The sequence below is a fragment of the Dryobates pubescens genome, chromosome 13 (assembly GCF_014839835.1).
Source record: "Dryobates pubescens isolate bDryPub1 chromosome 13, bDryPub1.pri, whole genome shotgun sequence".
Classification (NCBI taxonomy): domain Eukaryota; kingdom Metazoa; phylum Chordata; class Aves; order Piciformes; family Picidae; genus Dryobates; species Dryobates pubescens.
Genome location: NC_071624.1, coordinates 8,470,382 through 8,486,891, shown reverse-complemented (window position 1 = coordinate 8,486,891; position 16,510 = coordinate 8,470,382). Strand labels below are relative to the sequence as shown.

Genomic DNA, 16,510 nt, shown 5'->3' with positions numbered 1-16,510 from the left:
TTGCTATGGGGTATACTACCTGCCTGTAAACTAGTGTTGCATATTTTTAAGCATCTGCAGCAAACATTTCAGCATATGCTAGTTTTGGGTCTGAAAATGCCTGGTTACCCCACGTGCAGCCAACCTCTGTAACTAATCTTCTACAGCTTCTGCTGTAAGTTTTGCTTCAACCATCGCTGCTGTCTTTTGAGCAAAATTCTGACTGAAAGGAGGAGCAGTGGATGAAACCACCTGCTCTCATTTCAATCACAGCCTCTGAACACTTTCACCTTTAATGTAAGTGAAGTTTCCACCACTGAGTTGGTGACCTCTAATGCCCCTCTAATGGATGCACAAACCAAATCCCCAGTCTTTAACAGAAAGCTTCTCCATCTTTTCGTGTTAGCGTGCAGAAGGTACTTGGAAGATTGGCAATAAAAGCTCTGATAGTCCCACTTGTCTGAAATCCTATTTGTATGTCTGCTGCTGCTCAGGCATTTACAGAAAAGAGCAATTTTCATTCATTCAGAATTCTCACATTGGGTTTATTTTCCAGCCCAATGCAGAGCTCCACACTTCTCCACAGCTCTTCTATGCACTCACTTCATGATACCAGCTAGACACACCCTTCTTCCATCAGTTGCCCACAGCCCATTTTCAGTTTTTCATTCAGCTGTGGATCCCATGGTGCTATTTCTCTCTCTGGTCAGGTCCCTACTATCATATTGAGTGGTTACCATTGTGGGAACTTCAGTGAGCAGTGTTGGTGTCTTGACTGAGTCTGTCAGCTGGTGTCAGTAATCACTGATTTCAGGAACAGGAGTACTGCATTTAATCAGCTGTGATTCTCTCTCTAGGCTGTGACAATTGTTCCTACAGGTGAACCAGAGTTATATGTATGACACCTGAGGTGACTTAGAAAGTTCTCCCTCAATAACATTTGCACAGTACCTTTAAAAGTAGTAAATGAAAATCTGTATGTGAAAATCCACTGAGAGGGAACACTGTCTCACCTGTCTCTGTCTCACTGTAGAGAACTTCAGACCCTTTTTTCAACTCTTTTTCCTGGAGTCATGCCCATGGCTTATATTCCATCCTGTGATCGTTTGCCTGGCTGGTTAGAGACACTACCCATCAGCAGCTATACTGTCATGTTGCAGCTGAACACATGGCCTGGTGCCAGCAGGGGCCATTTAGGCCAGATTATTTTACATGAAGCCCGTGAACCTGTTGGTCGAGTGTTGCTCTTCTGCCTACAGGCTTGGAAAACAGAGCGTGGATCAGCCTCACCTATGTCCAAGTTCCTCAGCCACGGTGGTTTGCTTGCTTTAAACTTACAAGAAAGGTCTGTTCTTGGGAGGTTATTTCTTGTTAATGATGACCATTTCCTAGCTTTGAACCTTCGTGACTCTGGGCATTTTCCCAAGTTCAGATGCTCATCCCAAATCTCCTATTTCCAACAGCAGTGGAGTGCGAATCCCCATTTCCCACTACTCAGAATGTCCTGGTGACACCCCTGCAGCTCCAGGGCTTTGCTGCACGGCATTGACTAGAGGCTCAGCCTCTATCCTCCTTTCTACCCCAAAGAGCAGAGGAGAAATGGAAGCATGTATCCCTTCCCAGATACACACAATGTATATTTACATGTTCCTCATGAGAAGCTCCCAGGAAGCTCAGGTTCCTTGTGCTAATGGTCTCGGCTTCTCTCCCCTCCCCAGTCCTCTGCACCCCTCACCCTCCCAATCCCTCAGCACAGTGCTAGCACAGCCCCTTAGTGACCTGTTCAATGTCTCATTCAGGGAGCGCAGAGAGATGGTGGCCTTAGCCATCCTCCTGGAGAAGACAGGAAGAACTGAAAGCCAGAGTGGGCTCGATCCTCTCTCTTGAAGCAGACAGCAGCAGCAGAGGCAGAGAATCTTGACTCCTGCTGGAAGCTGGGTTGTGCTGGGGCTTTTTATAGACTGTACATCCAAATATAGGTGCTGGGTGCAGAGACACCTGCTCATGAACATATCCCATAGCGAACTACACATCCGGACCACTTCCTCTGACCCCCCGATCCTGTGTGTCTTCATAAATTGAGTGGTGACAGAAAAGGAGGTATCTACAGTACACTGCTGTTTTGCTGTGTTTTGGCATAATCATAGAGCCTCAAGGATCATCTAGTTCAAACCCCCACTGCCATGGGCAGGGACACTTCACACTAGATCAGCTTGCTCAGAGCCACATCCAGGCTGGCCTTAAAAAACTCCAGGGATGAGGCTTCTACCACCTTTCTGGGCAACCTGTTCCAGTCTCTCACCACCCTCATGGGGAAGAACTTACTAATTTTGCTGTAGCACCCACCAGTTTGTGCCTTGAGAGAAAGTCTTTTCAGGAACCCAGTATGCAAAAAAAACCCAAAAAGTTGGAAATCTTTCTATCTAAAAGTGAAAAATGAAGGCAGGTAAATAATGTGTGGTAGCAGCACAGCTGGTGAAACAAGAGAGCCTAAACCCCACACCAGTGAAGAAGGTCTTCAACTAACACCAGGCAGCCAGTTTTGTGAAGGCTTAGGACAGCCTGAGAGGAAAAAAAAAAACACACTGAAAAAAATAAATATACCCATGGGTTTCCATGAGAAATTCAGCATGAACTGAACACGGCAAGAGCTGCAGCATTCCCACTGACATTCTCACCACCCTCAGCTTGCAAACTAAGAGATGTTTCTAGCAAGTCACGTCCTGCCCCGTGTTTCTAAAGCTCTGAGGAAGATGATGGCAATGTATGGTAGGAGCTGTGTCTTTGGGCCTTCATATCCCCCATGATGTAGCATGCAGTAGATTTCTTGACACAACTGTAAGCCTGGTGGGCTTAGAGCAAGCATAAACACAAGGGAGCAGTGCGAGAGAAAACATTTATTAGGACAAGTGTAATAGTTATTTTTTCCCTGGGATAAACAACTAAATGAAAAAGACAGCTGACCCATTAAACTGATGTTAACATTTAGTCCTGCTCCTTGTGTGGAAAAAATCCAATCAGCAAGGAGAGCTAAACTAATTTGATTACTCATTAGCTGATGCTGCTCTAGTCTTGTATGCAGCTGCTGACAAATTTCCTCTACAGCCAAATTAACTTGTGAGGTAAAGCACTGCAGATCAAAACATATCTCTGTTACTGCTCAGCACCCTCATTTAGCATTGTAGGTGTCCCCATTAGCCTGATTTTTTTCTTCCAGCTTTAATTGTACCAGCTTAGTCATGAGCTAACATTACCCCTAACCATACACTTAAATTCCAGAAGCAAACTGCCAACCCTGCAAGAAACAGCTGCAGTGAGTACCAACAGCCCCTGAAAAACCTATGAGGCCAGTTACATCCTGAGTACTCATGTGAGGAAACAGCAAATCCCTTGTGCAGGATGCATCAGGTTTCACTGGGCAGTTCACTGGACTCATTTCAAACACTTGGAGGAGTGGTTTCCTCCCACAATTTTGTTTGAACATCTCAGTACCTAAGGTTCTGCCAACAGATACAGAGATATAGAACTACTCTGATCAGCAACTAATACTCTCTTGGAGCCTTTGATCTCTGTGCACAAGATCCAGTTCACCTTTTCTCCATGCTCAATGGTTAGCTTTGGTAAAATTCTAGCTTGTTCATCTGAAGCCACTTTGGTGAGCTTTCCATTTTTCCTGGTGGAAGCAGGTGTCTGGGCCTTCCTTCTCTGCAGAGATTTGGCTGGACTCTTCTGCGGCTTTCCAACATCACTGCTGACATCCCAGAGCAAGACTTTCCCATCATTTCCTCCAGTCAACAACCAGTAGGCTTCTGGCATAAAGAGGACCTGAGATACTCCCAGGCTGTGACCTTGAAACTCCAGCTCTTGTTCAAACTTGGAACCAGTGACTCTGAATATCCTGACTTTACCATCCTGAGCTCCGCAGCCGAAGACATTGCCGCACGACGCGACAGACAGGGAATGTGCAAGGGGTGGGTTAAAGAACTGGCCAGCTGACTGGGGACCATCTGTTTCACAGTCCTGCAGGTTTGTGGTCCACAAGGGGCGAGCTTTCTGCAGGTTCCACAGCATAACCTGGAAAAAAAAAAAAAGAGTATGAACTGGTAATTTGTCCATTTTATGTCATAATCACATTGTTCAGCAATAGTGAAAAACCCCCAACCACCACACTTCCTGCTCTAGAAGAGCAAAGGCTATGCATGGGTGCACAAGATGCAAGGTGGTTGAACTTCACCTGATAAATATGGCAAATCCTTCCAGTGTGCTTTCCAAGCTGTCACACTGCCCTGCTTGGAGTCAATGACTCAGACCTTTAGACCACACAATGGGTGAAAAATCTGTTCCAAATGGTTTTGCATTGATCTCAGCAGTAGCAGTCATGACAGACTGCACATCAACTCTTTCAAAGAAGGGACACGGAAATGCTAGCAGCAAAGAGGGATCATCACTCTGAATTTTAGTTCTCTCTCTGCTACCCACTTGTCCTAAAATAATCACTTCCATGGATGTGTTTGGAAAATGCAACAGCAAAAAGCAAGGAATAGCTCAGGTTCAGTTTTAGAGTGTAAATATTAAGGAGTATTTACAGGCAGGGGAACTGCTGAGCAGAAAATGGCACAAGCAGATTCGACAGTTTCTCTGTCAAAAGTAGTTTAGATTAGTTAAGGAGCTTTCTGATGACTGCACCTTCACTCTTGGTGAAAGTCTGTTGTTGCTCCACTACACTGGTAGATAGTTACTGCTTAGCTTCTCTAACACCCAGCTACTTGTATGCAAATCACCTGCATATCTAGTCCACAGGACACAAGGCTTTGAGGCCTCTGAGGTCGAAAGACAACAGAGGAGCAGATGTTTGAGTGTCTCAAGGACCGGCTGACTTTCTTCTTCTCCAGGTCCATAATCTTTATTGCCCCTGAGTCATCTGCTGCAGCCAAGAAACTGTCAGCCTCATTCACTGCGAGGCAGTTGATCTCCTCCTCGTTCACGTGGAAGTGTTCAACGGGCTCCTTGAGGGATCGGACATCCAGCAAACTGATAGTTTCCCCGTGGGAGGCATACAGCCTGCTGGGACATTGTGGAGAGAACACCACAGAGGTCACGTCGTCTGCCTTGGGGAGCTGGAGCTGTCCTGCTGGAGTGCCTCCCGCGTCCCAGAGTGTGAGCTCGCCTTTCTCTGCACCTGAAGCCACCAGCCCTTCTGTGCTGACATTCAAGCACAATACAGAGGACGAATGCCCACCAATCCATTTGACTGCCATGTTTCAGGGACACCTCTGAAACAAACAAACAAAAGTCTGAATTGAGTTGGTGTAGGTCTCAGTACAGCAGAAAGCTTACTGAGGCAACAAGATCATCCCACTGCCTGTAACACAGATCACTTCAAAGTCTAGTGTGCAGTTAAACGAGGCACCCCTGCAGATCAGCACCACGTGGAGTTTTGGCTCAAGCAGCACCACCATGAGCTGCAGCTGCACAGAATGGCAGCGGTGCTGGCATATGGACCTGTGTGGAACATGGAGCAGACTTGCTGCTCTAATGTGGCTGTCCAGGTGAGAGCTGCTCCCTCAGTGTGTAAGGACATAGCAGGGGCACAGTTCCTAATGGGGTGCACTGGAAAGCACCAAGGGGAAGATAGCAAATTGGTGAATGCCTGCAGAGAAGTCATGTTGCTCTGCTCTGGGTGGGAGCACATATGGACCTCTTATCGTTCATCCAGCTGCTGATGTGATGGTACTCAGTACCTACAACCAATTTTTACAGCAGTCTCACTGTATCTGGAGCAAGAAACTTGTGATGGTGAGAGCGGGATAAACTGGTTAATGCTGAAAGCAACTGATTTCATCATAACTTAAAAGCATATGTTCATATGAATAAATATGTAACTACTGGTTTCTTGTGACTGGTACACACATAAAGCATAAATGGGTGAACAATGGCAGCTTTTTCAAAGAAGCATTACCTGTTTGAGGCAGATAGTTGCAAGGTTTGCAGTACATTTAACTGGGCCTCAAAGTGCACCCATCGAGTTTGCCGCACTCAGGGCTTTCCTTGGTGCCACTGCCCACAGCAGCTTGTGTGACAGGACTGTTTAGGGGATCAAATCAGCAGAAAATTAATCATAAAGTTGTTGTGGTTGGAAAAGACCTCCCAAGATCATCACATTCAGCTCCCAAACCAACACCACGATGCCCACTAAACCATGTCCCAAACTGCTCTGTCTGCACATATTTTTAACATCTCCAGGGATGGTGACTCCACCACCTCGCTGGACAGCCTCTTCCAATGCCTCACCACTCTTTCATAAAGAAAATTTCCTACTATCCGCCCTAAACCTCTCCTGGTGCAACACTTCCTCTCCTCCTATTGCTTGTTCCTTGGGAGAACAGACCAAGCCCCATCTCATTCCAACCTCCTTTCAGGGAGCTGTAAAGAGCAATGAGGTCTGCCCTCGGCCTCCTCCAGATTAAGCAACCCCAGTTCCCTCAGCTGCTCCTCACCAGACCTGTTCTCCAGACCCTTCACCAGCTTCACTGCTGGATATGCTCCAGCACCTTCGTGTCTTTCCTGCAGACTTTGTAGACAATTGGAAAAACAAACAAACAAACAAACAAAACAGAAAAATCCCATAAAACAAGTGCCACAAAAGCACAAGTTTAGGAGGCGAAGGAGAGCCAACAGCAGAGCAGGGCTGCGGACAGTCCCAGCAGCAGCTTCGGCCGTAAGGTCGATGCTTTTAGCGCCTTATCAGGCAAGAACTTTTTTCTTTTCTTTTCTTTTCTTTTTTTTCCACCAAGTTATGCTTTGCAGGGGATTCACATTAAGCCTAGCCTGAAGAGCAGCCAGAATTCGTCCCGTCCACCAGGAAAACGTCAGTCTTGTCGACTGAATAAAACTAGAGAGCACCAGACACCGTACCCGCAACTCGGGCCGCCAATTCGCAGCCAGCCCCTCGCCCGCTGGCCCCAGGAGAACGGAGGTAGCCTCCCCCGCTTCTGCCGCAGCGTGCTTCGCCCCAGCAGGCCCGGCTCCCAGCATGAGGAAGGCAGCCACCCCCGCTCCTCGCAGGGAGCTGCCGCAGCTTTGGCGGCTGGCCCAGGGCGAGAACCCTCCTGGCGGTCGCCGCGAACGCGCACGGACACCGACAGCGGCGCACCGCCGGGCCCCGCGCCCCGCCGAGCACACCGATACCCACCAAGCCCCTCAGCGCCGCTCCCCGCCGGGCCCGGCCTGCCTTGGCCCCCGCCGGCGGCTCCCCGCCGCTCCCGGCGCATGCGCGGGGCGGGGCGGGCTGCGCGCGCGGTGATGGCGGCGCCGGGCGCCCCTTCGCCGTAAGGGGCCGCGGGGCGGGCGGGGAGCGCTCGGCCCGGGGCCCGCCGCCACCGCCCCTGTCACCACTGCCGGCTGTCATCACCACCACCACCGCTGCTGTCACCGGCGAGGCGAGGGGGAGCGCGGCCCCCCGCGGCCCGGCCCGCCGCTCGGCGGGGCGCTCGGGGAGGGGGAGGGAGGCCATGGCGGCGGGCCCCGGCGGCGGCAGCGGGGGGGCGGCGGCGGCGGGAGGGCCGGGCTGGCGGTTGCCGGGGCGAGTGCTGGAGCTGGTGTTCTCCTACCTGGAGCTGCGGGAGTTGAGGAGCTGCGCGCTGGTCTGTAAGCTGTGGCACCGCGTCCTGCACGGCGACGAGAACAGCGAGGTGTGGCGCAGCCTGGCCGCCCGCTGCCTGGCCGAGGAGGCCCTGCGCACCGACATCCTCTGCAACGTGCCCACCTACAAGGGCAAGGTGAGCCCGGGACACCCCCAGGTGCTTAGGGCCACCCACCCGGCTGCTCGGCCCACCCGCCGCTGGAAACCGGGGAGGGGGCATGTGTGTGCGCGCTGGAAAACACGGCAGGGTTTTATCTCGCCTCACCCTCCTTCTTCTCCGTTAGGTCCGTGCCTTCCACCACGCCTTCAGCACCAACGACTGCTCGCGGAACGTCTACATCAAGAAGAACGGCTTCACGCTGCACCGCAACCCCATCGCCCAGAGCACGGACGGGGCCAGGACCAAGATCGGCTTCAGCGAGGGCCGCCACGCCTGGGAGGTGTGGTGGGAAGGCCCTCTGGGCACCGTGGCCGTCATCGGCATCGCCACCAAGAGGGCAGCCATGCAGTGCCAGGGTTACGTGGCCCTGCTGGGGAGCGACGACCAGAGCTGGGGCTGGAACCTGGTGGACAATAACTTGCTGCATAACGGAGAGGTGAACGGCAGTTTCCCCCAGTGCAATAATGCACCCAAATACCAGGTGAGCAGGGCTTGGCAGGAGCTGGAAGCTCACCATGTCTTGAGTGTATCACAGTGGCTAGCTGGCAGCCTGCCTCCTGCTTTGAGTGCCCTGCCTGCCCCTGAACTGAGCCTAAATGCCCACTAAAGGGTCTGTTTGCCTTAGTTGTAGAAGGCAACTAGTATCATAGAACAGATGTGGTTTGAAAAGACCTCTAAGATCGAGTCCAACTATGATTCCACCTTGTTAGGTGTTTGCCCCTTCATTTACTGCATCCTCAGGCCAGTGCACCAGTCCCTGAACCATTGCCACACTTAATAAGTATTGAGTGTTTGCATCTACCATGGGTGTCTGTTTAGACACCATCTTGCTTTTTGAAATAAAAGCTGAAAAGGCTCTTGCAAAGAGCCTTCTGAAGTAACAGCTTGCCCCACAGCAAAGTGAATGTCTATGCTGTGTTGCTCCTTTGTTGTATGGCAGGTTGAGCTGAGGTTAATACTTAGGTAAGAGCCTAACGTGCAAACGTGCAGTGGTACAAGGTGCTGCTTGCTGACTGTCAGTGTTCCTGTAGGAGGTACTCTCTGACTGGGCTGCTTTTGGATGTCAATCAGATACTTTCAGGTTGTTAAAGAGCAAGTGCCATTCCACCTTTTTGTCCCTACAGAAGTGTTTATCTGGCTGTTCTTGCAGCTAGGTTTTACCAGCTGGATTTCCTAGGGTTACAACTTGAGCTGTGTGCATTAGGACTTCCATCTCATAATGCTGTGGCTTTCGATGAGTATTGGCTTGTGTTCTAGTTGTGCTTGAAGATCTGCATGGTCACTGGTATTTGACATGGCTGAATTTCATGTAAAAGTTCATCACCACTTAATTCTGTTTGAAGGTTCTACTAGCTCCTTCTGGGGAATAATACATAGAATGAGTGTAATTGAAGAGATTCATATTGCTTTCCATTTGCATGTTCACTAGCATGCAGATTGGGTCACTGCTTTCCAGACTCAACCCTCTTTTGGTCACTTTCTGCTGGCCTTGTCTAGGCCTTCTGCAGCAACAGAAGTGAGGAACTGGGTGAGGAAAAGTTTTGAAGCTGAGACTCCTGAGCATCCACAGTGAACACAGTTGCTGCTTTCTCTGAAAAAAACATCTGATGAGAGCTCAAATCGGTGACCCTTTGGAGTACGTTTACAGTACCTGAAGGGGGCTATGAGAAAGCTGGGGAGGGACTTTTTACAAGGCCTTGTAGTGATAGGATGAGGGGCAATAGCTTTGGGCTGGGAGAGGGGAGATTTAGACTGGAGATGAGGAAGAAATTCTTTACAGTGAGGGGGGTGAAACACTGGAACAGGTTGTTGGGGGGACACCTTCTTGGAGGTGTTCAGGGCCGGGTTGGACGAGACTTTGAGCAGACTAGTCTAGTGGAAGGTGTCCCTGCCCATGGCTTGGGGATTTGAACTAGATGATCTTTAAGATGATCTTTCCAACCCAATCCTATGAATCTGTGTTATGTTTATTAAAACATGTGCAGTGATCTGTTCTTAGGAAACACACTTAAAGGAAAGGCACATCTTGGTTAGAAGCAAAAATGTGTTGGCTGGAAGAAATCCCTTTACAGCAATGGGGCTGTTGGTGAAGAATCAGAAGCTCGTGCAGCATCCTGCTGTGCTTGCTGCTGGTGTCTGGGCCTTCCATTTATGCCTGAAATAATATGAACTAGATAAATGCAGAGAGATTCAGCATGCCTAGATCCCAGTCTCTTGCTGTGTTTGTTGATTTTTTGTGTGTGTGTATACATAAGGTTTTTCAGCCTTGTTTTGCCAAAGTTTTGTGCTGGAATTTCCTTTAGTGAGGCAATACTTCTGTCAGCAGCAGCACCTGCTGTTCTGGTCTTGTGTGTGGGACTCATCTTTCTAAAACAATTCAGTGCCTTTAGAATTAATGCTCAGTGACAGCAACAGCTAAATACAGAGTTCAAGTAAAAAGCGTTCCCAGAACTGCAGTGTTCTGGAGCAGCATGCTTGCTCTTAGGTTTCTCACAAGGCCTGTGTTTATTCTCATAGAGGTGGTTAGATGCAGGTTGCCCACTGGGCAGCAGGCAGGAGGTATTCAGGATCCTAGTGCCTGTGAGTGAAATGGAAAAATCCTGTCATTCAAGTAACACAATCATGGGAAAGAGTAAAGCCTCACTTGAAAATTGTCTTCTGGGCTGTGCGTTTAACATTGTGTCTCCATTTGCAGATGCTGACTTTCTATGTTTTGGGTGTGCGTTTGTTTCTTTGTCTGTTTGTTTTTTCTCTTATTCCCCTCCTCCTTATCTCTGTTTCCAGATAGGTGAAAGGATTCGAGTTATCCTGGACATGGAAGACAAAACATTAGCATTTGAGAGGGGATATGAATTCTTGGGAGTTGCCTTCAGAGGACTGCCAAAAGTTTGCCTGTATCCAGCAGTGTCTGCTGTCTATGGTAACACAGAAGTGACTTTGGTCTACCTGGGAAAACCTCTGGATGGATGATGTGGATTGTTTCACTGGGACATCGAGATGCGGATGAGTAGGAGGAGAAATCTGCATGTTGGTTAGAGGGAAACATGTATTAAAGGAAGAGACAAAAACCTGTGGGGGTGTGTCCAAGAACTATCCAGAGAGTCACATGGAGTTTGGAAACGGAGGACCAGCCATACTTCAGGAATTGTGTTACATTTCCTTCCTGCCAGGCCAGAAAAAATCCTCAGGGTTGCAGTTGGTGGAGTGGGACGCTGACACGTGCATGTTGCAACAGATTTCTTTGCTGAGATGGCAGTGTGTGACCTCAAATACTTAACGAAAGGATTTGATGCAAAACTGCTCGAGGAAATGAACCTGAGATTTGTAAGTAGTGTGTTTTGTGAAAGACTCCCGTTTTAAAACTTGCTTGTTCCTCCCCTCCCCTCCCCTCCTTTGGGCCAGCCTGTGTGTGCCAGAGGAGAGCAGCTCTGTCTGGGTTTTAGTTACAGTTTTTAACCTGCTGGGAAGGGTGCTCCGTCTGGGCCGCTCTTCTCTGTAACCATACAAAATGCGTGCAGCTACTTTTCAGTGTATTTTAAGAGTCCTATATATAGAACACCTTGAAAAGGAGCCATTAAAAGAGAGGGTTTGCTTTATTCTAACTGGGACATCATTTCTTAAAGGGGAAAAAAAGCAAAACAACCAAAACCCAACCTCCCACTATGAGACATCAGAAAATACACCTCAGACAGGGAGAGAATATTCCTGGCAGCGTACTTCTGTTGTACCGTAAAGCATTTTGGGATGCTCTTGTGGAGTATGGTGCTACATTGGGTCATTTCCTGTGAAAGTTTCCGTAGCTTTAGCAAGTTTTGTTCCCTGGAGGAACCACAAAATGTTTCTCCCCACCAGTTTCCTTTCACCAACCTTTGTGGTCCCCTTTAGGAAAGGAAGTCGCAGCACAGTGGTGGGCTTGTCCGCCTTTCGACAGCTGAAATGCTAACTTCTAAAAGCATTCTTACACTTTCTAATCACTGCTGCAAAGTGTTTCAAAATAATGAGGCAGGAGCATTCAGTTTGTGAATCCAGACCTTGTTTTCAGCTTAAATGGCTTTGTAAGGCTTTAAGACTTGGCTGAACCTTTCTTTAATTAGATACACCATCTCAGTACCCAGGCGTTCACCTGCTCGTCTTCACTCACGTCAGACCACTAGAACTCACCAGCCCTTTGGTGGGGATTCTGGATCAGGTTCAAGATTTGGGCTTTTCACTTGAATCAGCTTTCTAAAAGCCATGTGCAAACCTCTCTGAGATGTCAGTGAGCTGGCATGGACAGGCTGGGGTGGCTCTGAGGCTGGGAGACTCAGTAAGGAGGGAGTTGTCTGGTGAAACTGCGTTCCTCTGAGGCTGAAAGTTCTTTAGGGAGCCCCAGCTCCTTTCAATAGGGCATTAAAATCTGTAAGCCCTGCTGCTAGCTCTTGACTCTGGTTTCTGGTTGGTTGGTGTTTCCCAGAGCTTAACTATTTCAGAGTTGGGAGAAGGAGATGTTTGTAACAACTTCTTTTTGCTTCATGTGTGCTAGAGAATGTGAATTGCTTAGTATTGGACACTGGCAGCCTGGGAGAGAAAGGAATTCCTCTTAAGCTGCTGCTCAGTTCCCTCCCCAGTACTTGAGTCATGGGAGGAGAGCAGTGCAAGCAGGTGAGTGAGGCTCCTGGTCTGCTGCTGAGGAGCTCTCCTTGGAGTGCTTTTTACCTGGTAGATAACCAGGTTCTGCACTGGAACAGAGTATGTACATCATTATCATTTAAAAGGATTTTAAAGTATTTATTTGTTTTGTGTGTTGTTTATTGCTTGAAGGCAATATTGAGGTCTGTCCCTCTTGGCTACAAAATACACAGTGAGAAATGGAGATGTTTTCAATGGTGCTGAGAACAACAACTGACTTTGGGGGCGGGGGGGAGTGCATACAAGTTGTGCTTTGGAGAAATCTGTTACAAGCATTGATTGTACTGGACTGTAAAGTGTGTATCTGCACAGCAGAACCAAGGGGCATGGAAGCAGAGGAAAAATGGAACCAAAACCCTGTCCAATTTCCAGAAAATAAAGTTTTTCCCCGGAGTGAATGTATTCTCAGTGCAGTCCTGAAAGACACAACCTCTCTGCTTGTTCATGGATCCAATTAGATGCAAGTAAACCCTGAGTTTTATGCACAAATGATAAGGTTGATTTCCATTCTTCAGACTGCATCTTACCCTATGAATAGCTTCCCTCTAAATTAAAAGTGCTGAAAGTTGAACATTCCTTAAGGGTGGGTTTGAGGGGGGGACTCACTTATGTAAGTTTCTAACTTATTCCTGGAGACCAATGCTGGCTGTACAAAATATTAAAATAAACTCTGCTCTAATTCAAAATGGAATTCTTAGTGTGACTTGTTGTGCTGACATCTGTGGTGGGGTGATAGGAGAAATGGAGCAGCAGTTGGGTGCACCAAGAAGATGGAGGTCTTTAGGCTGTATGATTTGCTTGTGACTGCTTGAAGAGAGAAGAGAAGAGAAGAGAATAGAATAGAATAGACCAGACCAGGTTAGAAGAGACCTTCAAGATCATTGTGTCCAACCTATCATCCAGCACTATCCAATCAACCAAACCATGGCATCTGAATCTGCTGGGTGGTCTAATAGCTGTGCTTAGGAAATTGCTTCCTCCAAAACAGGGATGCTCATGTGTGACACTGTGGGACAAGGTGTTCCTGATCAGGGGAGATCTCTTGATTCAGATTGAGGTGTTGAGCTTGCTGCTGGGGCTGCCCTGCCCTGCTGCTGAGCTGGGGTGCCTCCTTCCCAGCTCACCTTCTTGGCTTCTCTCTCTTGAGCTGTATTGAAGCTAATTATTTCACAGTGCTTTTAGGAAGAAGCAGGAGGCCACGTTGTGCTTGTGAGCTCTGAGGCACTTTCCAAACCCTGTGTTGAGAATTTGCTTTTAAGTGATGAACTTCTGGCTAACATCTCTGTGAGGTTCTTCAGGAGTGAAGAGGTTTGATGCTGGATCATCAAAAATGTAGAATCACTTTTCCAAGCCTAAGATACTTCAGAGGCAGCTAAGCAGCTCTTTGAAGTATTTTCCCTACCCCTGTGAGTGATGTAACTATTTTGGTCAGGAGGACCATCGACTGCTCCTAGCTCCCATAACAGCAATCAGTCAGATTCTCTGCTCTTGGCTTCAGAATCCTGCAGGGTATCCAGATTTTTTTGATGAGTGAGCATTTTGTCTATCATTTGAGTAAAGCTCAGCATTTCTTGCAGTTCAAGGGAAACCTGTTGGGACCAACTGTTGTCGGTCATCTGATCTGGTCACATTTCTGTGTCTGAGGAAGCAAAGAGCTTGCTGTGGCCATTTGTTTCAAGGCAGTCAGGATTTGGCTGTAGTGGTGGCTTGGCTTGAAGTCAGTTGCATGATTTCCTCTGTAAGAGGACCAAGGTGTTGCTGGAATGCAGATTAAATCAAGGTGGCACAGGAAACGCCCTGGCAGGGATATGTTCTTGCAAATAGATTTCCCACTTAAAATGCAGTAGTGAGGATGCATTTTTGGGAGTCTTGTGTCTGCCTTCTCCTAGAAAATGCCATTTGCTTTCATTACTTTTGGCCATGTTTCAGGAGACAAAACTAGCCAGGAGCAGATGCCCTTGATGCTGTGAGCTGAACTTCTCTGGCTTTGGGTGTGGATGGATTCTTCTTGGCCTGCCTCTGAGCCCAGTAGCAAGCTAGAACCTACTAAGTGGTTTTCTCTTCACTTCCCATTTCCTTACCACACTGGTGTGTTTTCCAGATGGCTGCCCTTTTCCTCTTCTATTTTCACTGGGATGAGGACAGCAGTTTAAATTGGCCTGGTAATAGCAGGATCATACCAGACTTACTTTCTCAAAGTGTTTGAGCCCTCAGTGATTCCTGAACCTGTGCATTTCAACACTGATTGTTTCAGTTGGAAAAGAACTTTCAGATCATCAAGTCCAATCATCATCTAGCTCTACCAAGTTTGGTGCCAAACCACGTCCCTCAGCACCACATCTCTGCCTCTTTGAAACACCCCCAGGGATGGGGATTCAACCACCTCCCAGGGCAGCCTGTTTCAGGACTTGAGAACCCTTTCAGTGAAGAAGTTTCTTCTAAGTTTCTTTCTGTTCTAGCTAAATCTTTACAGGTTATAAATAGCTTTAGCTGCTGGCAGGAGTGCAGCTATGAGTGCTGTGTGTGCTGCCATTCTCCAGAGCAGTGCTGGTTCTTGCAGGATGCAGATAATTCCATGAAGTCTGTAGCCAGAAAAATGGCATTACTGAAATCTGCTCTTGGGTCCTTTCTGCATTTTCCTAAGGATTTTTAATTAGTAATGAGTGTGACCTGTTTGACTAAGTGCTAGCAGTCCACCTCACAGTAAGCAGGGAGGTGCCCAGGGAGGTGATGGAGTCACCATCCCTGGAGGTGTTCAAGAGGAGATTGGACATGGCACTTGGTGCCATGGTCTAGTCGTGAGGTCTGTCGAGACAGGTTGGACTTGATGATCCTTGGGGTCTCTTCCAACCTTAGTTATACTGTGATACTGCAATTCAGTTAAAGGAAAATAAACTAAATGGTAAATTAATAGGAAAAAAGCTTTGCCTGCAGTGATCCTGAGCCTGCTGATTTGTACTTTAAGCACCTTTTTCAGACTGCAATGAGATGCTCGTGTTAGACGTGAGCCTGTGAATTGGCCCTGGCCTGGTTGGATGGATGTGCTGAGGCCAAGGGGCTGAGATTTAACAACACCATGTGCTGGGTCCCAACCCCGTGAACACTCCAGGCTCGGGGCAGAGCGGCTGGAAACTGCCCAGCAGAGAAAGACCTGGGGGTGCTGATTGACAGTTGGCTGAACATGGGCCAAGAAAGCTGCCAGCATCCTGACCTGGATCAGTAATAGTGTGACCAGCAGGACCAGGGCAGTGCTGAATACAGGGTGACAATCACTGGTGAGGCCACACCTGGAGAACTGGGTTCAGTTTTGGGCCCCTCACTTGAAAAAACATCGAGGTGCTGAAGCAGGTTCAAGGAAGGGCAACAAAGCTGGTGAAGGGTCTGGAGAACAGGGCTGGTGAGGAGCAGCTGAGGGAAGGCTGTGGTGAGGTGGGTGTTGGTCTCTCCTCCCAAGTAACAAGTGATAGGATGAGAGGAAGCAGCTTCATGTTGCCCCAGGAGGGGTTTAGGTTGGACAGTAGAAGAAACTTACTCCCTGAAAGGGTTCTCAAATCCTGGAACAGGCTGCCCAGGGAGGTGGTTGAATCCCCATCCCTGGAGGTGGTTTGAAGAAGCAGAGATGTGGTACTGAGGGACGTGGTTTGGCACCAGACTTGGTAGAGCTAGATAATGGTTGGACTTGATGGTCTTCAAGGTTTTTTCCAACTGAAACAATTTTATGCTTCTGTGTTGTGTGACTTCTGAATGAATTCTCACACCTCCCCAGAAGAGGGCAAAGTTTACAGTGCTGTGGTAGCCCTGGACTTCCAATTCCTCCTGTTGTGCAAATCCAGTGTTCAGTGTGGGACCTTCCTGTCAACATTTGCTCGTGTCCTCTTATAACCAACCAACCAACCAACCAACCAACCAACCAACCCAAAATGTCAACAAAAGAGGTGATTGTTGAGATGTGGATAATGGAACAATGGGTTTAAACTGGAACAAAGAAGGTTCCACCTTAGTATGAGGATAAACTTGTTAGGCTGAGAGTGACAGAGCCCTGGACCAGGCTGCCTAGAGGG

The 16,510-nt window shown here is 48.3% G+C and overlaps 2 protein-coding genes across 2 annotated transcripts; one reads left to right on the top strand and one right to left on the bottom strand.

Moving 5' to 3' along the window:
* Positions 1 to 2,827: 2,827 nt before the first annotated feature.
* Positions 2,828 to 5,284, bottom strand: WDR53 (WD repeat domain 53). The gene is made up of 2 exons (XM_009899445.2): positions 4,761 to 5,284; positions 2,828 to 4,053 (listed from the first exon to the last, which is right to left on the bottom strand). The coding sequence occupies exons 1-2, from the start codon at positions 5,235 to 5,237 to the stop codon at positions 3,472 to 3,474; spliced, it is 1,059 nt and encodes a 352-aa protein (XP_009897747.1). The 5' UTR covers positions 5,238 to 5,284; the 3' UTR covers positions 2,828 to 3,471.
* Positions 5,285 to 7,266: 1,982 nt separating this feature from the next.
* FBXO45 (F-box protein 45) lies at positions 7,267 to 11,413 on the top strand. Its single transcript, XM_054166853.1, has 3 exons — positions 7,267 to 7,757; positions 7,906 to 8,262; positions 10,566 to 11,413. The coding sequence occupies exons 1-3, from the start codon at positions 7,491 to 7,493 to the stop codon at positions 10,749 to 10,751; spliced, it is 810 nt and encodes a 269-aa protein (XP_054022828.1). The 5' UTR covers positions 7,267 to 7,490; the 3' UTR covers positions 10,752 to 11,413.
* The last annotated feature ends 5,097 nt before the right edge of the window (positions 11,414 to 16,510 follow it).